This window comes from Cynocephalus volans, chromosome 3 (assembly GCF_027409185.1).
Source record: "Cynocephalus volans isolate mCynVol1 chromosome 3, mCynVol1.pri, whole genome shotgun sequence".
NCBI lineage: Eukaryota > Metazoa > Chordata > Mammalia > Dermoptera > Cynocephalidae > Cynocephalus > Cynocephalus volans.
Window position 1 is genome coordinate 108,930,271 of NC_084462.1, and position 27,472 is coordinate 108,957,742.

The 27,472-nt window shown below is 37.4% G+C and overlaps 2 protein-coding genes across 2 annotated transcripts; both read left to right on the forward strand.

The window, feature by feature from the left end:
- RNF212B (ring finger protein 212B) lies at positions 1 to 27,199 on the forward strand. Its single transcript, XM_063090102.1, has 14 exons — positions 1 to 100; positions 2,078 to 2,130; positions 2,501 to 2,575; positions 15,124 to 15,239; positions 15,980 to 16,040; positions 16,899 to 16,927; positions 17,943 to 17,989; positions 18,208 to 18,250; positions 18,420 to 18,480; positions 19,346 to 19,394; positions 24,452 to 24,491; positions 24,781 to 24,878; positions 25,552 to 25,613; positions 27,134 to 27,199. The coding sequence occupies exons 1-14, from the start codon at positions 1 to 3 to the stop codon at positions 27,197 to 27,199; spliced, it is 900 nt and encodes a 299-aa protein (XP_062946172.1).
- On the forward strand, positions 13,485 to 13,920 carry LOC134373977 (U6 snRNA-associated Sm-like protein LSm5). The gene is given in 2 exon segments (XM_063092108.1): positions 13,485 to 13,668; positions 13,817 to 13,920. Coding segments are annotated over 2 exon segments (288 nt in total).
- Positions 27,200 to 27,472: the final 273 nt, after the last annotated feature.

Sequence of the window (27,472 nt, forward strand, 5' to 3'; positions counted from 1 at the left end):
ATGGATTGGTTTCACTGCAACCAGTGTTTTCGAAAAGATGGGGCCCCTTTCTTTGTCACCAGCTGTGGCCATATTTTCTGTAAAAAGTGTGTGACTCGGGGTGAGTGACTTAACTGTTTTCAGATTCAGGCAAATATATTTATTTAACCTAAACATAATGGTTAGCCATTTCCCTGTGTGGCTTAGGATGAAAATGACTTAGTAGGCCAATGGCGGTGTGGATACTGTAGGAAACTGTCAATTTTGGAAATTAGAGGAATTCATTCATAAAGAATGGTGCTAAATGATTTAGCAAATCTGTTACTTGAGCATCAAAAGTACTCGTCAGTGTTTTGAAGTCTGTGGCAGGCAAAGCTGCAAGGGATCAGATTACTCAGGGAAAAGAAAAAGAATAAGAATAAATGGATAGGAATGAGGGAAAGTTTGATAGCCAGAGCCATTTCTAAAGGGAAAAGTGGTCTAGCCAGTGAAATCAATTTGCGTAGAAATGATAACGATACCTTTGCAGTTTAAAAAACATTTTTATCCGTACCGATTTTATGTACTCCTCACAACAAACCCAGGTGGTAATGAGTAGAACCATTTTACAAATAACCATTTGGCTTAGAAAGGATAAGAAATTTGACCAAGTTCTTACAGCTGTTAAATCTTATAAGGGATACTTGAATTGAAGGCTTGTTTTTTGTTTTTGTTTTTGTTTTTTTAATGCTAAATAAAATACAAGATATTTTAACTTTTTGTGTGTCTTTTTTTGGTGGCTGGCTGGTACAGGGATCTAAACCCTTGACCTTGGTGTTACAAGGTGGCGTTCTACCCAGCTGAGCTAACCAGCCAGCCACCAAAATACAAGATATTTTAAATGCTAAAAACAAGATATGTAAATGGCCACAGAGGGACTTCAGGTAGGATGCTTTCATAAGGGAAGACTTCACAGAAGAGGTGCTGCTTCAGTAGCGTTTTGAATAATAAACTGGAGTTTGCCAAGTGGATAAGGCAGGGAAGATCATTGTAGTTTAAGAGAACACACGCATAAAAACATATTACATCATAAAACCATATTGTAGTGGACTACGCATAGTTGGGATTGGTAGAGTGTACAGAGTAAGGAAACAAATGGTGAGAGATGAAGCTAGAGAAGTAGTCAGTGGCCAGATGGCTCTATACACCAGGCTAAAGAACTTGAACTTTACCCTGCAGGTGATGGAGAGCTGTGAAAGTTTGTTTTGCTTTTTTCTTAAATAGAAGAATGTTTAGCGCTTGCTAGTTCACTCTGGCAACAATATGGAGGGCAGGCTGTTCTTTCCCCAAAGAAAGAACAGTCAGATAAGGTAGCCTCCAGAGAAGCTTTTTTCTGTATACAAATCTTATGACCCTTTTTAAAGTTACCTGCTAATGTAACAAGGCTGTTTACTATGGTAACAGCAGCTCACTTTCAAGTAATCTGTCTCTGTGAAGCATATGCCATGTGACGTTTTCTCCTGATATGGCATTTATTTTAATCAATAACCAGCACCACTACTAAAATTTAACTTTACAAGGACAGATTAGGAATTTTAATATTTTTGCAACTTTCAGATTGGATTAATGGGAGAATAAGAGGAGGAAAGCTTCAAAGCAAGATCCAGAAATATTAGCAAAGTGACCAGAAGATTAACTGGGGAATTTTTTGTGGTACCCAATGGATGCTTGCTGTGAGGTAGATAAGATTAAAAAAGAGTAACTTGAAGTCACTGGTATTCTTGTGTTCTTCCCGGTACTCGTTTAAATGTACTCCAGTACTCCTGCTGGGGGTTTAGAGTTGTCTCTTATGTACCAGAGAAGAAAATTGGAAATTTAAAAAAAGAGAGGGAGATGGGTACAGGGTGAAAGCCTTACTTATACTTCAATATACTAGTTTGGAAATACTGATTTAGAAAATAGAGCTTTAGTTGATGTCCTTTTACAGTACAATGATATTCTAAATTCAGTAAGAACTCTTTTCTGCTCTTGCTAGCCTACTTGACTGTTACCATTTACTTAAGGAAAATCTTACCTCATGCCCTTGAGAACAAAATATATTTCTCCCTTTTCCTCCCAGAAAAATGTGCTGTTTGTGGAACTGCCTGCAAGCATCTGGCTCTTTCTGATAATGTAAGTTTTCCTCCCCCTGTCACAAACCATTTCATCCATTCCTGGCCTGTAGGAAGTATACACAAAGTACAGATGGTGAATTTGAAGAAAAAAGAAAAATAAAAAAACAAAGAAACTTACAGATAGCAATTGTAAAAAGGGATAAACAACATAGAAGAATTATTTGTGACTGCTGTTATAGAAGCACAAGGTAAGGAGAATCTGGAGACAGGATATACGTCTCCTAGAGCAGTGGTGATCTCCCTCTTATTTACACACAGTGGAAATACCAGGCAATTTAGAAAGGGTGGTACATCCTTTACCATATTTATCAGTATTTTATTTCATTCCATTGTGGATATTCTCACTGAGAGTCTTACTCTCTTGATAGCTGAAACCTCAGGAGAAGATGTTCTTCAAAAGCCCTGTGGACACAGCTTTGCAGTATTTTAGTCACATCTCTCAGGTATGAGAAACAAAAGTGAAGAAAATATGAATCTCCAGGCAAATTCTAATTGCACCTTATTCCTTTATCAAAGGTTGTCTTTAGACTGCATTTGTACACAATGGAGAGAAATAGACTGTTCTCTTTGCTTTCTTCTTTGATAGTATGAATCTCAACCAGTTAACTATTTACTGACCCAGAATCTGTGGTAGGCTATAAAAACCACCGTGTAGTTAACGTCTTGATTTGTGCTTCCTAGTTCTACAAAGTAACTTCTAAGACTAAAGGCTATTCTAGGGAGCTTTATCATCTTTCTCTGCGGATGAATGCATCTTCTAAAAATTGCTTGAGTACATCGATCTGACCCTGCAAACAATGGATTTGGCAGTTTAACTCAACTTTTTGCTTATAGACCTAGGTTCTGGCTCCCCAATAACCTTTCTAGTAATATTTAACTCTTCACTTAGAGTTTACAACTGATTGCCTGAATTTTAGAAAATGCTTGTCTTTTTCTGATGTACCATATGTTGGCATACCAATTACTTGGTCAGGAGCAATAGAAATGTAGAAGAATGTAGCGAGAAGGCAGGACAACTTTATTAGTCCATTTCTGTTGCTTATAACAAAATACTTGGAACTGGGTGATTTGTAAGAAAATGGAACTTATTGCTTACAGTTTCTGAGGCCAGAAGTCCAAAGTCCAGGGAACACATCTGGTGAGGGTCTTAGTGGTGGTGACAGTGACCTGGGGGTCTCACATGGAGAAAATGGCAGAGCAAAGAGAGACTCTTTGTGTGTTCTCCTTTTAAATCCTTCTGAATCACACCCCTTACCACCATTATTAATCCACTCACTATGACATGGTCCTACAATCTAATCACCTCTTCAAGGCCCCACCTATCAATTACTGTAATAGGATTCCCTACCCTCAACAGTTACAGTGGGAATTAAACTTTTAATATATGAAATTTGGGGGACACAATTCAATCAGTTCATAGCAACAATCATTTATTTATTTATTTATTTATTTATTTTAAAGATGACCGGTAAGGGGATCTTAACCCTTGATTTGGTGTTGTCAGCACCACACTCAGCCAGTGAGCGAACCGGCCATCCGTATATGGGATCCGAACCCGGGGCCTTGGTGTTATCAGCACCGCACTCTACCGAGTGAGCCACGGGCCGGCCCAGCAACAATCATTTAAGAGAGTTCCCAATTTGTAAAAACTTTTTTTTTCCTTCCACTCTCCATTTATCCACTGGGATTATTTTATAGCCTCAAGGGATTCCTATCTTGGCATGTTTCTTGAGACTTTATCACTGTTCCCTTCTTATACTCTTACTTCTTATTCTTATGAGGGGTACTTATTCTTATGAGGGTACCCCTTCACTAATCATGAAGATGATCCTTAGCCATTTTTTTGGTTGAAGGTAGATTTAATTTTTCTTTGGTGTCTTGTCCCTCAATTCTAATTCTGGACAGAGAGTGAGGGGAATTAAGGTTTCGGCTGCATTCTGTCTAGGCTACTTGGGTGTACCATCATATTTGAGATACTATGTTTAACATAATGAGGAGATAAAATTCAGCTGAGCCTCAAGGAGATATGAAAACAAGCTCACATGAACAAGAGAAAGGGCAGACTTTTGGTTAATAACTAACCCCAGGGTTAGTTAATGATCAACAGAGAAGTTGTATGTAGCTTGAATTCTAACCTGCCTAATCATGGGACCCATTACACATGGTCAAATAGTCAAGATAAAATAAATGGAAACTGTCAGTTAATCATCACTTTAGTGAAGGGCCAGTTTGGTGAAGTCAGCAAAGTCTGAAAATGTGTTTTCCCAATCTGTGAAGTTGAATAACTGATCCAAGTAATATCTAGATTGCTTCATTCATGCTTCTACTCAAAACTTTCTTCCTCAGTCAGACCTTTACTGACTCATATCTCAAATAGTAACCTCAACATTCTCTGCTCCTTATCCTGCTTTATTTTTCTTTTAGTTTTTTTTTTTGTTGTTGTTCTATGCTTTATTTTTCATCATAGCACTTATCTCTAACATTATATGTTTGTTTATTGTATGAATCCTGCACTAGAATATAAGCTCCATGAAGACAGAGATTTGGTCAGTTTTATTTATAGTTCTCCTTGAATAGTTCTTAATATGTAGTAGGCCCTGAAAACATTGTTAAATGAATGAATGGAATGTCACTCTAAATATCCATTTGTGTTTTACCCATCCCCAATCTCTATAATGACCTGACAAGGGCATTTTTCTACTGCAGACTGTGCCAATAGCTGATCAAGCTGCCTGTTTTGAATTCTTTACTCACTTCTAGATAAGTTTTCTAAGGGATTGAAGAACCCCATATGGACCTGTTAGCTTTTTCTATTCCTAAGTCATATACCACACTCTTACCCACAACTAGCCATCTTTCAAATGCATGCCAGTAATTGTCCTTCTTTGGTAAAAGCCTTCCATGATTCCTGTAGGCAGAGTTTTGCTCTGTCCTTTGTACTCTATTATTCCATGTTTTTACCTCTGCAAAATATTTAACGCTGAAAAAGTGTTTTATTTTAATTTTTCTCTCACTGAACTGTGAGCTTTTCAAAGACAGATATCATCTTTTCATCACACAGTATCTAACTAGGTATCTGACACAAATAAGGTACATAAGAAATGTTTGTTAAATGAATGAATGCACATTAAGCCTGGTTAAGAAGGAGAGTATAAGATAAGGTCAGAGAGAGGCTTGATCATTCAGGTACTTTTACCAAGATTGAGAAGGCTGTTTTGAGGGAAAATATACTTTTGGACACATTAGGTTTTAGATGCTTGTTAGAAATCCAAGTGGAGAAGTTATAAAGACAGATAGATTTACCATCCTGGAGCTCAGGACATAGGCCAAGACTAGAGATATAGGTATAGAACTCATCCAGATACAGAAAGTATTTAAAACTTTGGGACTAAATGAGATCACCTAGAAAGAGTCCCTTCAATATCTAGCAATTAGGGAGAGAAAGAGAAGTTAACAAACAGCAGAAATCAGAGAGGTAAAAACTGAGTGTTATGTCACAGAAGCCAAGAAAGGAAAATGTTTCTAGAAGGAAGAAATATGCTGGTTTAAATATTGTTGAGTGATGAGGTAAGATGAGGGCAAAGCAAGGTCTACTGGATTTGGCAATGTGAGGATTGTTGGTGACCCTCACAAGAGCATGTTGTGTAGAGACTTGAAAAGGAAAACTACATTGGAGTGCATTGATGGGTGTTTCTCAACACTCAGTCTGCATCTTCACCTCCCAAGCCTCTCCACCACCCTCTGGAGTCTGACTTCAGGCTGTCTCACTAAACTGCTCTTGCTGATAAGTACTTCAACAGCATCCTCGTTATCAAATCCAATGAATAATGATTTTTGATCTCTCAGTAGCATTTGAGGTCTTACTCTCTCCTCCTTGAAACATTCTTTGGCTACTATACCAATGTCTGTTTCCTTTGTGGGTTCCTCTTCCTTTGTCCATCTCTCTCTCTCTCTTTTTTTTTTTTTTTTTTTTTTGGTGTCTAGCTGGTATGGGGATCTGAACCCTTGACCTTGGTGTTATAACACCTCACTAACCAACTGAGCTAACCAGCCAGCCTTCTTTGTCCATCTCTTAAATAGTTATATTTCTTAGAGTTCTATCCTAGATACTTTCCTTACCTTTTATACTCTCCACGGATAATCTCATCCACTCCCATGGCTTCAGTTAGCACTGATGTGTGGATGACTTCCAACTCTGTTATTTCCAGTAAAGATCTCAGCTTAAATGTGACTTCAGAGGAGTCTTCTCTGACCACTATATCTAAATTAAGTCTCCTTTTAATTCTCTGTCATAGCAACCTTTTTGTTTCCTTAATAATAACTATGTAATTTGCATTTTTGTTGTTGTTAATTGTATGCTTTATAAACTGTAACCTCCATAAAGCAGGGACCAACTTTGTTTTGTTCATTGTTATATCCTTTACAAAGATCACAGTTTTGATACAAAAGAGGCACTCAAATCTTTGCTGAATGAATGAGCTCTCTCTCTCATACCTCAGAGCAGTATATCTATTTGCCAACTTGATGTCCCCACTAATTCTACATGTCCTAAACTGAACTTGTTATTCTTAACATCCTTTCGCTCTGTTGTTACCTCCCCGTCCACACACACACACACACACACACACACACACACACACACACACTCACACACTCTCTCTCACACACACACACACATACACACACACACACACACACACGAGAGGAAAATGAGGTGTTCTTTCTGTTTCTATCATGGCAAATAATGACCAAACCAAAAATCTAGGAGTTATTCTTGATTTCTTCTCTTTGCTTTTCCAGTCCATTATTAAATGATGTTAGTTCTGTCTCTCTGAAAAATCTTGAATCTATCCAATTTGTCTCCAACCTCCTTGCCACCATGGTTTTCCATCTAGATTACTATGGTAGCTTCCTAACAGCTCATTTGGCCTCCAGTCTTTAATTTTCCTATCAGTTCTCCATATTGAAGCCAGAAGAATCATTCTAAATATAAGTATGATCATGTTATTTCCCTATTTAAGACCATTTAATACAACCTTTGCTCTGAGGATAAAGTCCATCCCCCTAACATGGCCCATAAGGTTAGACATGCTTTGGTCCTTGCTTATCTCTTCAGTTATTACCTCTTATCCTCACTCAACCCCCAAACTATAATATAGACAGACTGAATCTTATAAGTACTCCATCTATTTTTTAATAACAGCTTTGTTGAGATATTCTTTACATAGCATAAAATTCATCCTTTTAGTATTTGCAATTCAGTGATTTTTAATGTATTCACAGAATTGTGAAATCACTGCTATCTAATTTTAGAACATTGTCATCACCCTAAAAAGAAACACTATACTCATTATCATTAGCAGGCACTTTCCAAATGCTCCCCACACTCCCCAAACTATAGGCAATCACTAATTTACTTTCTGTCCCTATTGGTTTTCCTATTCAGAACATTTCATAAATATGGAATCATGCAGTGTGTGGTCTTTTGTGACTGGGTGCTTTCACTGAGCTTAATGTTTTCAAGATTCATCTATGTTGTAGCATGTATTAGGACTTCATTAATACTTCATTCCTTTTTATGGCGAAATAATATTTCGTTATATAGATGGATATACATTTTATTTATCCATTCGTCAGTTGATGGGCATTTGGGTTGTTTCCATTTTTTGGCTATTATGAATAGTACTGCTATGGAACATTCATGTACAAGTTTTTGCGTGGACATACGTTTACTTTTCATTTCTCTTGGGTATATACCTAGGAGTGGAATTGCTGGGTCAAATGGTAACTATGTTTAACAACTTTTTAGGAACTGCCAGGCTATACCATTTTACATTCTTAGCAGCTGTATTAGTGCATTTGGGCTGCTATAAAAAACACTTTAGACTGGGTAATTTATAAACAAGAGAAGTTTATTTATTACAGTTCTGGAGGCTAGAAGTCCAAGATCAAGGCACTGGCAGATTCAGTGTCTGGTAAGGGCTTTCTCTCTGCTTCTCTCTGCATCTCTCAGGATGGTGCCTTCTTGCTGCATCCTTGTGTGGCAGAAGGGGCAAACAGGCTCCCACAAGCCTCTGTTATAAGGGCACTAATCACCTTCTAAAGGACCCACCTCTTAATACTATTAAGTTGGAGATTGGCTTTCAACATATGAATTGAGGGGTGGGGGACACAAACAGTCAGACCATAGCAGGTCAGTAAATATTTTAGGCTATGCACATCATACAATCTGTATCGCAGCTACCCATCTCTGCAGTTGTAGCATGGAAGCAGCCATAGACAGTATGTAAACAAATAGATATAGTTATGGTCCAATTAAACTTTATTTACAAATACAGACGGCTGGCTATGGTCAGTTGTTTGCTGATCCCTGGTCCACTTAATGGTTTTTAAAAGACTTTTGAAATGTTTTTGCTAACACATACATAAATGATTATCATATGTACTGCTGTAATAAAATCTGGTCAAGACCTGATCTCATCATTACATTAGAGCTTCTCCATCCCCCACTTAAATTAAACATTTGAACAACTGAGATAATCAATGGTGCTCTTGAAGAAAAGTTTTACCTAGTTTGAGATTATTTAACCTGAAAAGAAAAAGCTAATCTGTCAGTATTTAGGACTTCTGAAATAGTATAGTTGAATTCTTCGTTATTATTGAGGAGGAGGCTGAGGAACCTGAGGCCAGTGGGAGAGGTAATGATGCTTTGATCACAAACTGTACAACCCAAAATATAACTCCTCCCCTTGTGGGCTGTGTGGCTCTCATCCAGAGTGGGTACCTCTGACATCTTATTAACAGTCCTCCAATTGTTCTTGATAAGGAAGCATTTTTAGGGTTTTTTTTTGCTCAACTCTGTTCTCACTGAGCCACCACATTAATCTATTTCAATTACAAATCTGAACATATAACTGCCTTTTTAAAACCGTTTGGTGGCTTCCCATCACCTAAGTTTCAGACTCCTCAGAGTGACACATTGTTTGCTTAATAATCTGGTTTTTCCTAACCTCTCCAATCTCAAACACAGCTACCACCTCACATCTCATGTACCAAAACAAGTTATTATGCGGGTTATTTATTACCTAATCTATTAGGCAGATTTAGTTCTTTGGAGTTCTTTTAAGACCATACTTTTATGGTTTCGTACCTCTATGATTTCTTTACTCTAAAGACTGAATTAATAGTTACCTGTTAACCATTATTTATATATTTTATGCATACTTCTGTTCTGCATATCACACTATGTTTTGTTTATTGGTTCACACGTCAGGAGGTCTCTTCTACTATACTGTGATGAGCTACTAGAGGACAACAACCCACACTATTCATCTTAGCATTTCCAGTTCTTGTGCCTGGCATAAAGCATTCAGTAAAGATTTGTTAAATGAATGGATGAATAATATTTGCACTATATATTATCCTCTCTGCCCCTGTGTGAGGTGTTTTCTGATACTAACTAGTTCTCTGATACCAAGGTGTCCAGCAATTCGATTCAATTCTGACATTCCTGGAGTTAATGTCAGATCCCATAGGTTAAGGGATCAGTCCCACAAGACTGCCCCCATGTCACATGCCACATATGGGAGATACCTAGGCTACCAACATTTCAGCTTAGCTGACTACAAATTCAGGAGTTCCCTTGACACCACCCCTGAGCTTTGACAGTTTGGTAGAACGACTCACAGAATTCAGGAAAGCACTTTACTTACTATTACCAGTTTTTTATAAAGGATTATGACTCAGGAACAGCCAAATGGAAGAGATACATGGGGCAAGGTATGGGGAAAGGGGCGCAGAGCTTCTGTCCCCTCTCCAGGCATACCACCCGCTCAGCATCTTGATGTGTTCACCAGCCTGGAAGCTCTCTGAACCCTCTTGTTTACGGGGTTTTATGAAGGTTCCATTATGTAGGCATGATTGATTGAATAATTGGCCATTAGTTACTGAACTGAATCTTCAGCACCTCTCCCATCCCTGGATGTGGGAGGGAAAGAAAAGAGTGGGGGCTGAAAGTTTCAGCCCTCTAATCAGTTGGTTCCTCTGGCAACCAGCCCCCTCCTGAAGCTATCTAGAACCCAGCATGACTCACCTCATTAACACAAACTCAGGTATAGTTGAAAGCAGCCTGTTAGGAATATCCTAGCACTCAGGAAATTCTAAGGGTTTTAGGAGCTCTATGATAGGAACCAGGAACCAAACGTATTTCTTATGCCACATGCTGTCCAAAAAGACCCCGCAAAATCAACCAATTTTAAGAAAATAGTTTTTTAAACTTTTATCACAGATAATTTCAAATATCTAAAAGTAGAGAGAGTGGGCTGGCCGGGGATCTCAGTTGGCTAGGGCACAGCCCTGTTAACATCAAGGTCAAGGGTTTGGTTCCCCACGCCAGCCAGCCAGCCAGCCACTAAATAAATGAATGAATGAATGAGTGAATGTAGAAAGAAGAGTATAGAGACATGTATAATATGAAGGGTCTTCAAAAAGTTCATGGACAGATTCGCATTATCTTTTAATTCTATTTTTCCACTAACTTTTTGAAGTACCTTTGTATAGTGAATGTCCGTGTATTCATCACCCCACTTCAACAATTATCAGCTGATGGCCAATTTTTCTTCATCTATACTTCCTGCCACCTCAGCCAGATTATTTCGAATTTCAATTTGTAAATACTCCAGAGTGTATCTATAAAAGATAGGGACTCTTTTCTTAAATATAATCATGTCATGCTAAAATAATAATTCCCCAGTATTATCAAATAATAAGTCAGCATTCACAGCTCCCCAGTTTTCTTATAATTATTTTAAAAGTTTGTTTGAATTGGGTTTCAAAAAAGTCTATACATTTTAGTTGGTTTTTATGTCTAAGTTTCTTTTAAACTTGTGTTTCCTTTCTTTTTTTATTATTGTTGAGGAAAATAGCCTTTTGTCCTGTAGAGTTGTTCACAGTGTGGATTTTGATCATTGAACCACGGAATCATCTGCTTCCTGTAAATTGATAGGTATTTTGGCTTAATCACCATCATTTGATTTTGGGGAAAGTGGGGCAAGACTACTCTACAGCAGTAGTGTATTCCACTGAAAGGTATGTAATGGTCTCTGTCTCTCATTTTGTACAATGGTAGCCTTTGACGAACTTTGCAAAGATCCATCAATCCATTAGAATTTGCAAAATGTAGATATTCTAATTCTGTCATTTCTTTCTCATTTTTTAGTTGGAATACTTCTAAAGAGAAATTTCCTTTTATTAACCAAATGATTACCCTGAGATATAGTTCAAAAATACTACAACCTGTTAGCTAATGCGGTAGAGTGTGGTGCTGATAGTATCAAGGTCAAGGGTTTGGATCCCCATACCAGCCAGCCAACCAAGAAAAATATACTAAGGCCTATAGATATTGGGAATGAGGGAGTCAGTTTCACAAAAGATTTATTAGGCAAATTAATAGGTTTTGAATGTCAAAGGGAGAGAGTGAATTTACCAGTATCTTTAAAGTAAACTTCCAAAACTTAGCAACTTTTTGCAAATGTTCAAAACATTAAAATTGCATGGGAAAATAAATCTTCATCTGAATAAAAACTCTGACTTAAAAATAAGAATTAGGGGCTGGCCAGTTAGTTCACTCAGTAGAGCATGGCACTGATAATATTAAAAATAAGAATTAGGAAAGCCATTCTTTAGTACAAAAAAATTAAATAAATAAATCAAGCTAGTATTCTTTTCCAAAGCACAAATTATTTTTAAAAACAAAAACCTTTTGTTTTTACTAACCCACATTGGACCAGAATGTGTCTTATCATAGTAAACCTACTGAGCTTCCCCTTTGCTTCCATTACTTTACCTTTCTCAGTATCTTGCAGTTTCTTCCTTACTCTTCTCAGTCTCTTATTGGACCTAACTCAGAACTGAAGTTTTAAAATACTCCCTTCAGTAAATATAATAAAAATTACATTCCATGTGTGTTAAATAAAATTTATAGGAGGTCATTGGTTTGGACTGAACTCCTGCACTAGCCTTAACAGACCAAACCAAAATGGAGTTACTTATGTTGAGGTTCCACTCCACAAAGTCAAAACTAAGTTGGTTATCTGAGAGAGATAATAGCCAAATTCCCAAAGAGGCCAGTTTTAGCCAGCATGAGAAGGAAGTCTCTTCTGCCTTAACCTTTACAAGAAAAGTAACTTTGAAATGACCAATCTGCTTTTTGTTCTCTGTTCCTGCTTTCTTCCTCCCTTTTCTGCTTATAAAGCCAACCTCCTCTGCTCAGTTCATCAGAGCGTTCATTCTGTTTTTTAGAATGAGAAGTTGCCTGATTCCAGAATTGTGAATAAAATCCAATTAAAATCTTTAAATAAATTTATTGTTTTTGACACATTATCAATTCTAAAATGATTAGGAATCCAGAGCATGAAGACCATGATATCCTTACCTGGTCCCAGTGTTGAGATAAAGGAAAAGAATCTGGGTCTAGAAGTAGATAGTCCCATATAGTGTTCCAATAAAATAAAGAATATTTAACACTTGCATTATGCAGACAGTGTTTAGTGTTATCAACAGAAATATTTTTATTATTATCTGCTCTGTGTTATTGTATTCAAATAATCACACCTTAAAAAAAAAGCAAGTGAGCAAAATTTATCCTTCCTTGGGGAAAAAAAAGGCCAATATTCTCATGAGGCTAAGAGATTTGAATGATTGCGAACTACTGGGATTTTTTTAAAATACGGAGATGCACTACTGAGTTAGGTTTTAGAATCTTCTTCAGTGGATGTATATGAAATAACATTTGTACATTAGTGTCAGGCAGAATCACTTGTTGTCCTCTGTACTTCTTGCTGGTTTATGTTTTCTGGATTGGTATTTCTTGTTGGATTGGTCAGATACGAGATTTGGGTTTCAATTTTTTGGGTAAGTAGGCAAAGTTGGTTTGCTTAGGCCCAGGCAAAAGGCCCTCTGGTAGTCCAGTCTGGCTCCCTGAAGTTCTACAGTGGGGTCTGTTCTCTGTGCACATATGACCCTTGGTGATTTCAAAGGGAGGAGAACCAGTTTTGGGTAGGATTTGGGTTTTATTGATGTTTGCTTGACACTAACTTGATTTCAGTTCAGACTGAACCCAAAGATAGGATTAGGATGTTTGGGATACTGTCTTGACTACTGATTATATCTATTTATAGTAATTATTGCTTTGCAACTTCCTCCCCCACCATTTTAGGTAACTCCCAGAATTCTGAGTCTTTTTTTTTTTTTTTTTTTTTTTTTTCTGCTTCTGCACTGTTCAAATTTTCTAAAATAAACATGTTTTACTTTTATTAAAAACAGCAGCTTTTGGGGGCCACTTCTGGCGTAGCCATGGCAGCTAACACTATTACCAGCCTGTCACAGCTGCTGCCACTAGAGCTTCTGGACAAACGTAGAGGGTCAAGAATTCACATTGTGATGAAGAGTGATAAGGAAATTGTTGGTACACTTCTAGGATCTGATGACTTTTGAAATCACACCTGAGGCCGGCCCGTGGCTCACTCGGTAGAGTGTGGTGCTGATAACACCAAGGCCACGGGTTCGGATCCTATATAGGGATGGCCGGTTTGCTCACTGGCTGAGCGTGGTGCTGACAACACCAAGCCAAGGGTTGAGATCCCCTTACCGGTCATCTTTTTAAAAAAAAAAAAAAAAAAAAAAAGAAATCACACCTGAAGGAAGAAGGATTACTAAATTAGATCAGATTTTGCTAAGTGGAAATAATAAAACAATGCTGGTTCCTGGAGGAGCAGGACCTGAAATGTGAATGGGATTCTTTGACTTATGCTAGATTCTGTTTTGTCTTATAATGGCAACAAAATAGAAAAATTTTTTTAACCTTTTAATGTTTTAGACCTTGTAAAACTAAGTTTCTCATTAAAGGGAAATGCTTTGAAGAGGTATGCCCATTTTTCTAAGTTAATTATGATTATATTGGAAAAAGAAGAAAAGAATTTCTTCTTTGAAGATTAAAACAAAGGTGTTTTTGGTTAAAAAAAAAAAAACAAACATCAGCTTTTTTTGGGGGGTGGGAAATAAAATAGACTACAGTAAATCTTACCTGTCTAGATAGAACTAGTTTAGTTTGCCTTTAAGTAGAAAGGAAAGAGGCTAGAGACTATATAAACTCTTAAGTACAATTCTATAGTAAGGTTGCAAAAGCACTTTGCAAATTAGGTGAGAACAAAAAGTTTACAAGAAGAGTACCACCATCTAGGGATGGACCCTAGACAAAAGGTTTCTAGCCTGAGTGTGGAGGAAGCACATGACACATAAAAACTGCTGTGTACTCAAAAGTAGAGCCTGACAAAGCGAAAACACTTTCTAAATATTAACTTTTAATCCGACTCAGCAATCCATGATAGGCCCATCAGTATAGCAAGTGGTAAAGTGAGGCAAAAGATAAAATTATGTGTCTATGCCAAGAAATAAAATTCAGGAATAAGTGGTCTCCTTCTGTGCCTCTTCACCCGTTACTGTAGCAGTATAAGCAGCCTGTAAGTGTCATAGGGAATGCAGATTGTTTACCAGTGCTCTGTAATAGCTAGGAATGTGGAAGATATATTCAAACTAATAGTGGACAAGTTGGAACCAGTTCTAAGCTTGAGAGATGGTTTTTTGGTTATCACTCATCTTGCTCAGGATGAAAGATGATATTTTTAAAGGGCCATTCTGCTATGTCATAATATTCTCGTTAACAGTGTTATAACACCAAGGTCGAGGGTTCAGATCCCTATACAAGCTAGTGCCAAAGGGGGAAAAAAAAAATAGAAAACCAGTGTCCTGAAAATGAAAAGCTTCGGCTCTCTGAAGCTGAACTCTCTAGTTCTGGGGCAACATGAATTGGGCCAGATGTTCCAGAAGAAAATGAGCAGTAATAAAATATGAGTTGATGGATTTCCCTTTGTTTCTGGAAGTGAGGGAGAAGAGTTATGGGATTATATGTCAAAGGCCTGTTATTCCCTAGTAGGTGTGGAGTTTCCAGAAGAAACAAACAGATCTCCTCATCGCCTTTTATAAGCATAGAATTACAAAGTTAGAAGCAGCCATGCAGGAGGCTCAGCAAACAGTGGCCAGCCAGGACAAGTAAGTGACAAATCAAATCCCAGATAGCTTTTTTTTCTTTCAGGGAAACTATATTCCTGTTTCCCTGTGGTTGGCAAAACCTGAAATTGCTCCATGTGTGCTAATGTTTGGGAAAATCAGAATTTTTGGTCACCTCAATCTCTGTTTTTCTCTTTCTTCCCTCCAGGGGCCCTCCTCACTTCATAGCTTTCCTCTTCTACTTCCCTCTATCAAAAACTGCTTCGTCAGGGCTGGCCGGTTAGCTCAGTTGGTTCGAGCATGGTATTATAACACTAAAGTCAAGGGTTTGGATCCCTAAACTGGCTGTCTGCCAAAAACTAAACAAAAACCAAACTGCTTCTTCAGAGAAATCAGATATAGCTGGTTCACACTGATAAAAATGAGAGATAACATTTAAAATGTTACCTCTGGGAGGGCTTATTTTGGAAATCGTAAGCTAAAAGATGGAATCTTTAATGGACATTTTTAGATATTAGCAGGCCATTGCTATGTGTGGATAGAGAATGGAATTCAATGCAAACTCCCCTGAAATCATAGCAAATGACTGCTTAGTTTTGTCCATCTCATTTTTCTCACCACCAAAACACTGCCATTGTCTCCCTGAATCACCAGATCTCTGGTAGAGATACATTGTATCTCTCAGTAAGCATTAAGTAGATGTTGATAATAACAATAATAATAATCAATTTTTTTTTATCCTACTGACCTGCTGGAGCTGACTGTCTTCATCTTTCGCCTAGAGAGCTGTCAATCTTAAGGAAGGAGAATGAAGAACTGAAGAGATTTCTAGCCATCCTAAAGGTGAATGAAATAGATTTTCTTTAGTATTATTTTCTCTCCTACTTTTCCCATCAATCTTGCTGACTATAGAATAGTGTTTCCTAATCTTTTTCACATCATGGCACACATAGAAACTGGTAATATTTGTACAACAAGCACACTGTAGTAAATGAACAAGGCCACAGAAGACCGTGGAGGGCTGAGAGGCTCAATATTTAGCATACTTGTAACCCATTCTTGAACAGTGAATCATGACATACCAGTTGGGAAGCTCTCTAATAGAAAAGACATCTGTTGCAACTTAAAATTTCTCTTCAAGAGACCCAAGACACCTCAGGACCCTTCATCTCCCTCACACTCTATATCCTAGACATTTCTATCTTTCTAAGAAGGTTCTGTGGGGCTGAGCCCATGGCGCACTTGGGTGCGGTGCTGGGAGCTCAGCGACGCTCCCGCCGCGGGTTCGGATCCTATGTAGGAATGGCCGGTGCAATCACTGGCTGAATACCGGTCACGAAAAAGACAAAAAAAAAAAAAGAAGGTTCTGTGTATTTATTTTCCTATTGATCCCACTCTTGTAACTATTCCAGCACATTGTAATCGTGTCATTTTCCTTTCTCTCCCAATGGAGTCTCCATATTCCCCACATATATTAGTCTACACAATTCCTGATGTGCTCTTATGAAGAGGAACTAAAATTTTACTCCTTCACAGCTAATCATTTCGGAGGAAACACTGCTGCTATTTTTTCTCCTGCCAGAAATCTTAGCAACTACAGCTATGGGGCATTGCAGTTTAGTTTTCTAACTAGTCAGACAGGTCCATTGCTTAGAGACCCTCAATCTGCAGCTTTCTTCATTCCCATTTTTTCATCTACAGGAATCTCCAAGTCGGTACCAAGGAAGCAGGTCAGTTTTATCAGCTCCCATACTAGCCCCTGCACCCTCCCCCCCACTAAAAATTTCTGTTCTTTCTTGACTCCTGGCTATGTGGGCTCATAGATCTTAAAAGTGATTGATGAATTTATCTTTCACTTCTCTGAGAAAGAGTTACTCACTGAAAAGTGCTGAAGTGAGAAGTGAAATCTTGATTATAATGCTCACCCTTGACTGTCATCTTATGAAATCCTACTCATCCTTCAGAATTCAACTCACATTTCCTCTGGGAAGACTGCACTAGACAGAGTTAGATGTTCTTTTCGTTCATTAAATAAATATTCATTAAGTACCTACTCTTTATCAGGTACTATGTTAGGTGCTGGGTGTACACCAGTCCTTTCTAGTTGGTGATGTTTATGCTCTGCCAACTGTTAAATATTTTTAATATTGGCCCTGCATTGGTGGATTAAAAAAGACATGGCCTCTGCACTCATAGAAGTTATAGTCTAGTGTTCTTTTATACTTCTATACTTCTGATACACCCATTATAATGCTTAAATGTTGTTCTGATTATTATTTTTTGGTCTCTCCCACTAGCCTGTGAGCCCCTCAAAAATAGGAACTGTATTCTAGTTATCTTTGTAATCTCAGTCTCAGGACATAGAGACACTAAATAAATGCTTGTTGGATGGATGGAGGAGAGGGTGGAGGGATGTATGAATGGATGGACAGATGTAAGGTTGAGAGTACTTTGTAAGGCACTGAGGGAAGGAGGAAAGGAGTACTTAAACTTCTATTATGGGCAATAGAGAAGAGGAGAAGGTTTTACTTAGGGAGTTGTAGAGCAAAGGAATCTCATATGGAAACTTTGCTTCCATATTTTGGGGTGATACCCTGTAATACATGAGAGTAAGCAATTTGTGGCAAGAGAGGAAGCTATTATTTCTATAAACAATGATCTGATTGATCCTGTAAAGTAGCACATAACTTCTGCTTAGTGAGATTAGAGCTGCCTCTTTCTTTTTTCTTTTTTTTTCCCTTGCAGATTGACCACACCTCGACCAGTGGGCATTACTTCTCCATCACAGTCAGGTAGAAGACATTTTTTGCCCAAATATCTGTGTGAGATGAATAAATATCCTTTCCCCATATAGGAGATCATCTCCTCTCAAAGACCATAATGTGATTGTTCTAATCTTATGTATGATATGAAAACATGCAACCATATAACCACTTGCAATGGACTGGCTAGGCAATGTAGGGCACACTATTGCTGGCAAATTTTCATTCTGCACTTTATTCCCTTTCAGTAACTCCACGACCCAGTTCCCAGCATAGCAGCCAAGTAGTCAGGTAAGTAGAAAGCCTACACAGTCAACATTAAAAATGTTAGCAAAAGGTGGAAGAGGAAATAAATACCTAAATTGTGGCTCAGATTGGGACTGAAAAGACTTTAGGTCTATGTAAAAGTTTAACACCAGGTTTTGTGTTTTCTTTTTCTCTTTTATCTTACCTTATACAGTCGGTCCTCCTCAGGGGAGTCTATCCCTTACAGAGTGGCTGGCTTTGGTAGCTCGGGACAAGTAAGTAATATTCACCTTCTTTCCAAATTGTTGGTTTCTAACGCTAAGTGAAAGAGATTTAAGTCAAGCATCTTAAATTTATATTGGCTTTGGCATCAGTTATCTAATGCTATGCCAGACCCTATTTTCTTTTGGCAATGGAAATCTGATGTTAGAAGCTGACACAGAGAATAAATAGGGGTGGAAATAGTGGAAAAGTTCAAGGACTGAATTAACTGTTCATAGTATTCATTTTGGAAGTAGTAAAGTATGGATCCTTCTTAGACTAGTATGCCATGCTGAGAGAACATTACAAGGGTACTTCAAAAAGTCCATGGATAATTTGCAACAACATGGATGGACCTTGAGAGAATTACATTAAGTGAAACAAGTCAGGCACAGAAAGAGAAATACCACATGTTCTCACTTATTGGTGGGAGCTAAAAATTAATATATAAATTCACACACACACACACACACACACACACACACACACACACACACACAAAACCGGGGGCGGGGGGTGGAAGAAGATATAACAATCACAATTACTTGAAGTTGATAGACAAGCAAACAGAAAAGACATTGTTGGGGGGGAGGGGGGAGGGAGGAGGGAGGGAGGTTTTGGTGATGGGGAGCAATAACCAGCCACAATGTATATGGACAAAATAAATAATAAAAAAATAAAAAATAAAAAATTTATACATATACACTATAAAAAAAAAAAAGTCCATGGATAGATTTGTATTATGTTTTAATTCTGTCTACCGACTTTTTGAAGTACCCTTATACATGCTTGAATGTGTAAATAGAGAAATAGCAGGGAATAGGGAAGCCAGAGAAGCGGCATATATGTATTAATTGCTGTTACTTATTTGTCCATCAGGGAGGCAGAGGCCTGCAGGGAAGGAGCACTCCCAGAAACTCTTACACTGGTGAGAAGGGAAGAAAAGGTGTTAGAAATCAACATATTCTGTGCAGAGACATTCTGGTTTCCTATGCATAATGTAGTGTAATTTCACTTTGTCTTTTTTCCAGACAGTGACTCCAGGTATCCAGACATATATTACAAGTTTTCAAATAATGATATTTTTGTTCTCAAACTGATAAGGGGAAAATAAAAATTTGAGCAATAGAAAGTCATTGAAAACCTCTGAGGAGATGGAGGATAACTTTTGAGTAAAATAATTGACTTGGATTTTAAAAATTGCCACAAGATGGCAGTACAAGTTAGGTCTAAAAAGAAGGTTTATATTTTATATTTCTTTTTTTTATGTATATTTTACTTTACTTTAATTTAATTTTTTTTGCAATAAAACTTCGGAGTAAAACATTAAATAAATGAATGAATGAATGGAAGGAAGGTTAACAAGATGCCAATTGTTAGCCTGAAGTGTGTCTGGCTTTTTCATTGTGTATTAAACATAAAAATATTACAGTGAAGAAATACTTTGGTTCTACCCACTTAATTTATTGTCTGTATGCCCTTAAACAATTATTATTGTTCCTATTTTCAAGGGTATTAGCCAGTCCTTAGAGAATACCTATCAGAGAGGATTTCCCTTTCTTTCCCAAGAAGGCAAATATGAAATTCCCAAATCTCTTTCATTTTTTAAATTCACCAAATAGTTTCCCTCCAATTCTTCCACATTCTCCCCTTTGAAAAATGTAGATGTTCTAGCCCATTTATTCCTTTCTGGTTGGTAGTAATTTCTTTCTTTCATTCCTAATTTTAATAATTTAAGTCATTCCTCTCTTTTTTCTTGGTCAAGAACCTACTTTTGGTTTTGTTGATTTTCTCTATTTTTCTATTCTCTATTTCATTTATTTCTCACTTAATCTTATTTCCTTCCTTCTGGCTGTTTTGGGTTTAGTTTTTTCTTTCTTTGGTTTCCTAAGGTGGAAGTTTACATGACTGATTTGAGAGTTTGTTTTTTAATATATATGTTTATTGTCGTATTTCACTCTGGCACTCATTTTACTGAATCCTATAAAGTTTGGTGTGTTGTGTTTTTGTTTTCATTTATCTCAAAGTATCTTTTAATGTCCCTTGTGATTTTTCTCTTTGACCAATTGGTTATTTAGCAGTGTGTTGTTTAATGTTCACATATTTGTTTTTTGGGTTTTTTGTTGTTGTTGTTGTTTTTTAAAAGATGACCGGTAAGGGGATCTTAACCCTTGACTTGGTGTTGTCAGCACCACACTCTCCCAAGTGAGCTAACTGGCCATCCCTTATAGGGATCCGAACCTGTGGCCTTGGTGTTATCAGCACCACACTCTCCCAAGTGAGCCACAGGCTAGCCCTAATGTTCACATATTTGTGAATTTTCCAAATTTCCTCCTGTTATTGATTTTGTTATTGATTTCATTGTGGTTAGACACATATTTATTTAAATCAGTGATTTAAATTATTTTAAATTTATGGCCTAACATATGGTCTATCCTGGAAAATGTTCCATGTGCATTTGGGAAGAATGTGTATCCTATTGTTAGGTGGAGTATTCTATAGAGTCTGTTAAGTTTAGTTGGTATATAGTGTTATTCAATTGGTATGCTTCTATTTCCTCGCTGATCTTCTGTCCAGGTGTTCTGTCCATTATTGAAAGTGGGCTATTAAAGTCTCCAATTATTTTTGTTGAATTTTCTAATTTTCTCTTCTATTCTGTCAGTTTTTGCTTCATATATTTAAGGACACTGTTGTTAGGTGCGTATATAACTACTACATCTTCTTAATAGATTGACCCTTTATCATTATATGATGCCCTTCTTTGTCACTAGTAACAATTTTGTATCACAGTATGTTTTGTCTGATATTAGTATAGCCACTCCAGCTCTCTTTTGTTTATTGTTTGCATGGAATATCTTCTATCCTTCTTTCAACCTATCTGCATCTTTTATCTAAAGTGAGTCTCTTATAGATAGCATAGAGTTGGGCCTGTTTTTTTTTTAATCCGTTTCTGCATTTCTTACTTTTAATTGGAGAGTTTAATCCATTTACATTTAATGTACTTGCTGATGAGGACTTCTGCCATTTTGCTGTTTTACATCTTTTCTGTTCCTCAGTTCTTCCATTACTGCCTTCTTTTGTGTTAGATATTTTCTAGTGTACCATTTTAGTTCTCTTGTTGTTTCTTTTACTATTTTTTCTAGTTATTTTCTTAGTGATTACAATTAACATCTTAATTTATAACAATGTAGTTCAGACTAATACCAAACTTACCTTTAGTAGTATACAAAACTTTGCTTCTATGTAGTTCCATTCTCTAGTCCTGCATTGTGCTATAAGTATACAAATTACATCTTTATAAATTGTGTGCTCATCAACACAAACTTGTAATTATTATTTTATGCAGTTGTCTTTTAAATCAGATAGGAGGAAAAGGTTACAAACAAAAATATATTTATACTGACTTTTATCTTTACCTATGTAATTACCTTTACTTGTGCTCTTTATTATTTCTTCATGTAGATTTGAATTATTGTCTAGTGTCCTTTCATTTCAGCCTGGAAGACTTCTCTTGTAAGTAATATTACTACCTATTTAATACTACTAAATCCTTGCAGTATTTCTTCTAAGGAATGCTTAAAAGTGACAAATTCTCTGTTTTTGTTTATGTGGGAATGTCTTGATTTCTCCTTCATTTTTGAAGGATAGTTTTGTTGAATATAGAATTTTTGGTTGATAGTCTGTCTTTTGGCACTTTAAATATGTTATCTCACTCTGCTCTGGCCTCCATGTTTTCTGGTGAGAAGTCAGTGCTATTCTTACTGAGATCACTTGTATGTAATGAGTGGCTTCTCTCTTGCAGCTTTCAAGATTTTTTCTTTCACCAAGGTCAGGGGTTCGATCCCTGTACCAGCCAGCCACCAAAAAAAAAAAAAGATTTTTTTCTTTGTCTTTCAACAGTTTATTATGTGTCTAGGTGTAGTTCTCTTTGGGTGTATCCTACGTGGAGTTTGTTGAGCTTCTTGGTTATGTAGATTAATGTTTTCCATCTAATTTGGGAAGTTTTTAGCCATTATTTCTTCAAGTATTCTTTCTGCCCCTGTGCCTCTTTTCTCTCCTCTGGAACTTCCACTACACATATATTGGTATTCTTGAGAATGTCCCATCAAGATCTCTGAGGCCTTGTTCATTTTTCTTAATTCTTTTTTTCTTTCTTGTCCTCAAAATAATCTCAATTGACTTATATTCAAATTTCCTGATTCTTTCTTCTGAGTGCTCGTATCTGTTAATGAGCCCCTCTAGTGAAGTTTTCATTTTAGTTATTACGCTTTTCAACCCTAGAATTTATATTTGATCCTTTTTGATATAATTTTTCTTTTTTGGTCTTCTTTATGTGTTGAGATACCATCCTTCCTTTTAGTGCTTTAGACATGGTTTCCTTTACTTCTTTGAATGTATTTTAAATAGCTGATTTAAAGTCTTTGTTTAGAAAGAAAGTTCAATGCCTGGGCTTTCTTAGGAACAGTTTCTATTAAGACTTTTTTTTCTTCATACAGGCCATAATTTCTTATTTCTTTGCATGTAGTATAATTTTTTGTTGAAAACTAGACATTTAAATGATAAAACACAGCAACTGTAGGAATCAGATTCTTCTTCCTCCCCAGAATTGTTGTTGTTGTTGCTGTTTGTTGTAATTGTTGTTTAGTGACTTTTTTGAACTAATTCTGTAATGTCTGTATTCTTTGTCATGTGTGGCCCCCGAAGTTTCTACTTTATTAGCCTAGTGGTCAGCTAATGACTGGACAGAGGTTTCCTTAAATGCCTGGAACCAAAGAGTCTCTCAGTCTTTGCTGAGGGACTCTGTGTGTGTGTTGCAGCACACTTTCAACACACCTAAGGTGGAAGGTTAGATGATTGATTTGAGATTTTTGACAGCCAATTGACAACTGTGTCTTAGCCTTCACTTCCTGCTAGTATGGCTTCAAGGTCAGCCCAGTATGAGAGCTTAGGACCTTCTCAGGTCCTTCCTGAGCATGTGTACAGTCTTGAGCATGCTCATGACCTTCTAGATTCCAGGAATGGGTTAGAACTTTTCAAAGCCTCCACATACATCTCATTCCCCAGCTTTTCCTTTTATGCTTTTTCGTTAGCCCATTATTCTACCCAAGTGATATTCATCTTCTCAGGCAGCTAAAACAAGTGCCTCTGAATGTTTTCAACAAACACTCCTGTGGAAAGGTTTTTCCACACTTGATGAACTCTGAGCTCCAAGTCCTGGTGAACTTGAGTTCTGAGTCAAGTCAAATAAAGACAGCCTTGCAAGATACGTCTTCCAGGGAACCACTAGATAGGTCAAATAATGACAGTTCTCTGGGAATGAGGCTTTGGAAGGGCTCCAGCCCTCTCGCATCCCTTCCAGTGACTGCCAGACTATTGATTTTCACCATTATTGTGACCTGTTGGTTTTCAAGGCTACCATGGAGCTGGAGAAGGAGAAATGGGAATAGGGCAAGTTAAAATGCCACAAATCTTGTTGTTTTGTTTTGTTTTTACAAACACTCAACTATTTTTCTTAAATAAACATTCTCCAGATTGCTACTAGCACTTTGTTAATTCTGAGTTGTAAAAAAGTTGATTCTGACCATTTTTGCCACTTTTCTCATTGTTTTTATGAAAGAGAGAATTTTTGGAGGTCTTTGCTCCACCGTTTTTGCTGGTGTCCCTCCTAGCCAATTTAATGATCTTTGTCTTTAGCTATTCTTTCTGGTAATCTCCATTTTAGAGGGGAAGCCAAGGCACAGTTACATTAGAGCATATTAAGACAATGGTGGATCCCGGCTCACAGACTCATGAAAGGGAGAGGAAAACACCTTTATGAGACATTGCTAGGTGATTTGTGAGCTTTTTCACTTGCCATTAGTTCCCAAGCCTAACAGATACACTAAAAATCTTTGATCCCCATTTGCTTTACCCTGGCCCCCAGTATACCTGAATCTCTTCTCCAGTTTATGGATTATCTCACAGGCTCATTTTTATGCTTTCCAGAAACCCCTTCACCAGCTTCAACTCACAGCCTATCTTATAGGTGCGTAACACTCTTTCTTTTCTCTTGGGATCTGTTCACACTGATACTCTGCCAGCAGCCCTGGGGTTACTTCTCCACTGGCCTGTACCACTGAAGTTTGTATCTGCCTGTAAACAAAAGAGAAGGTTGAATAGCACTGTGTTTAATGTACATCCAAATTATTTAATTTTATTCTCACTTGCAAGCAGGGGATTTTTTTCCTCTCTGGCCTAAATGTATAGACCCTTCCTTTATGTATGCTTTTTATCTTTACCTTTCCTCTGCTTATGCTTTTATTTTCCCTCCTTAGACCTTCATCTGCCTCATCTGGACAGGGGATTTTTTCTTTCAGACCATCCCTAAATGGGGATTCAGGCCACACAAGAGTCCTCACCCCCAACAATTCTGGTAAGTTAAATAACTTTCCCAATGGAGTGTAGCTTCAACCATTGCATTGATACATATGCTAAAATGAAGATTTTTAAAGTGACAAGAAGTTGGTATTTGCTCCCCAAAGAGAACTGTCTCTAGTTTGCCTCCTTAGTATTAAGTCATCCCATTTCCTTCACAGTGAAAGGAAGCTCTGGATTTTACCTGAATAACACTCATCCTGTTGCACCAGTTGGTCCTACCATTTAGCCAGAAGTTCAACCTGTAGGATTAAACTGGCTTTTTTTATTTTTATTTTTTGAGATCCCTGTGTAGAACACGCTGGGAGCTCAGTTCTGAAGATTATAAAAACAATATCCTTCCTGCTTCCCATCTTTTTTTAGTAAAGGTACCTTTGCTACCCATCCTCTTGATAAGGGGTTGCCGTCTTCCATAGCTCACTCCGTCTTTATACTTCCTCTATATCTTTCCACTCATAGTTAAACTCAGATCTCAGCCCTATCAACACTCCATCTTCATGGGAAAAGAATGAACTTTATAACCCTCCTCTTAAACTGCTTAGCTAATAGTCTTTTCCCTTCTTAGTAGTATTCCTTTGGTTAAAAACTACCTAGTTATACTGCCCCACAAGTAACACTGCTGAGAAACTGCTCAAGTAAGTCATCTTTCACCATCCTATTCTATCTTTCAGGTCAGTGGGAGAGCAGAACCAGACTAGAGAGTCTTCCTGGTTTCCAGCTGCCAGTCCTCCAGGTGAGGCCTGGCTAGTCTAATTTGTCTGTGCGTAAAACCCACATGGTTAGGCCTACACGCTAAATGCGCCATTCTGGTTTCATGTTAGGGTGGTAGAATGTAACCAGTGGAGAATGACGTGGGTTTCAACTGTGGTAATCATGTGTTCACAATTTTCCAGGATGGTCTCAATTTCAAAGATTCTATCCTACTGTCAGATTAGCTTCCTCATTTGGGGTTTTAAAATTAAGGTACATGGTAGTCAAAGGCTTTAAACTGAGAGGTCTTGGCCAGGGTGAAGTAAGTGTGGACACATTGATATTCCCAGTAGTCCCACAAAAAAAGTATTTTCAATGGAATTTATCTTTTGGGTGGAAGCACTGCTTGAACTAGGAAAAACCATGTTTACTTCTTCAGAGATAGCTAGAATAATGTTTTGTAAATTTATGGAACTGATACTGATCCAAGGAACAAGAGGAAAGGGCATGGTAATGAGGATAGGTTCGTAAGGAGCTCTATTAAATGAAAAGTCCAGTTTTGCCTTTTAAGTTAACACTTTTATGGCTTGGGTTTTGAGGATATTTAGGCCTTTTTTCTACTCTAAGCTCCTGTCAACCCCAAGGACATACTAAAGTGGGTATATATGTTGCTCCCATGTTTCAAAATGCCCTTTATTTTTATCAGCAAGAAAATAGCGTCTAAGCCTTAAGAGACAACACTAGGGAAATAATATCCCCTCTTAAGATCCTCACAAATGGAAAGATTAACTCACATGTGAAAAAAGACTTAAGAGACTTATAAACCATCTGCAAATATATGGCCCCTAATTGGACCTTGATTGAAAAAAGCTTTAAAAAAAAGAGAGAGACAGTTGAGGAAAATTGAATATCTATTGAACATTGATATTAAGGAATTGTTAATACTGTTTTTTTTTTTTTTTAGGTATGATATTGTGGTTATGTTTTTTAAAATATACTTTATCGTTTATAGATACATACTAAAATATTTATGGGTGGGAAGTTAAATGATGTCTAGGTTTTGTCTTAGTATTAATTAGTAGAGAGGGACAGTGGGAGAGTAGAAATAAAAGATTGGCCATGAGTTATTTGTTGAAGTTGAGTGATGGATACGTAAGTTCATTATACTATTCTTTGTATTTTTTGAAAATTTCTATAAAAAATGTTTTCAGAAATAGTTATTGAAGAAATTGCCACCTACCCAGAGGCATAAGAATTCTGCCTCCCTGATAATTCTCTCTGGGCATGGTAGTCATGTGTTCTAGACCTTCCAAAATAGTTTGATTTTCAAATATTCCACCTTATTATCACTATAAATCACTGAAATGTTCCAGAGTAGCAACAAAGCCTTTGTCACACTAGATGTATCAAATTTTAGTTTAGAAAAATTACTTATGCAATGGAGAAAACTATGGGGAAGCAATAGTGGTGGTTTCTGTCCTGATAAACATATAATGGCTCGAGAGGGCTTTACTTGCCCTTTTGTAATAAACCCCCATATCTACCTCCTGTTCTCTGCTGCAGACGCTCTACCAACAGAGGCAGACGGGATTAGCCAGGGGGAGACACACCTGGACCACTCCCAGATAGACCCATCTTCAAGGTCTGATTTATACATATTGCTGAAGGATGGACTGTAGCATCCAGTACCCACTAGGGCCACTTCTGCTTTTTTTCCTGGTTTCACTGTCCTTTATTCTCTCTCAGTCTTTACCCTATACACCCCATATTACCTCCCAGGAAAGTGGTGAGGTCTTATATAAGGCTAGTGCTTCTGGAAGATATTTCTCTCTCTCCTAGAAGTCATATGTAGCTCCCCTCATTTCCTACAACTTAAAACAAAAGTTGTATAAATAATTCTTG

Bases quoted from the DNA above. Each gene is read 5' to 3' on its own strand.
- RNF212B (XM_063090102.1), top strand. From the start codon at position 1: ATGGATTGGTTTCACTGCAACCAGTGTTTTCGAAAAGATGGGGCCCCT. The intron at 15,240-15,979 runs GTAAGTGACAAA...TCTTTCGCCTAG, and splicing joins ACAGTGGCCAGCCAGGACAA to AGAGCTGTCAATCTTAAGGA. The intron at 16,041-16,898 runs GTGAATGAAATA...TTTCATCTACAG, and splicing joins GATTTCTAGCCATCCTAAAG to GAATCTCCAAGTCGGTACCA.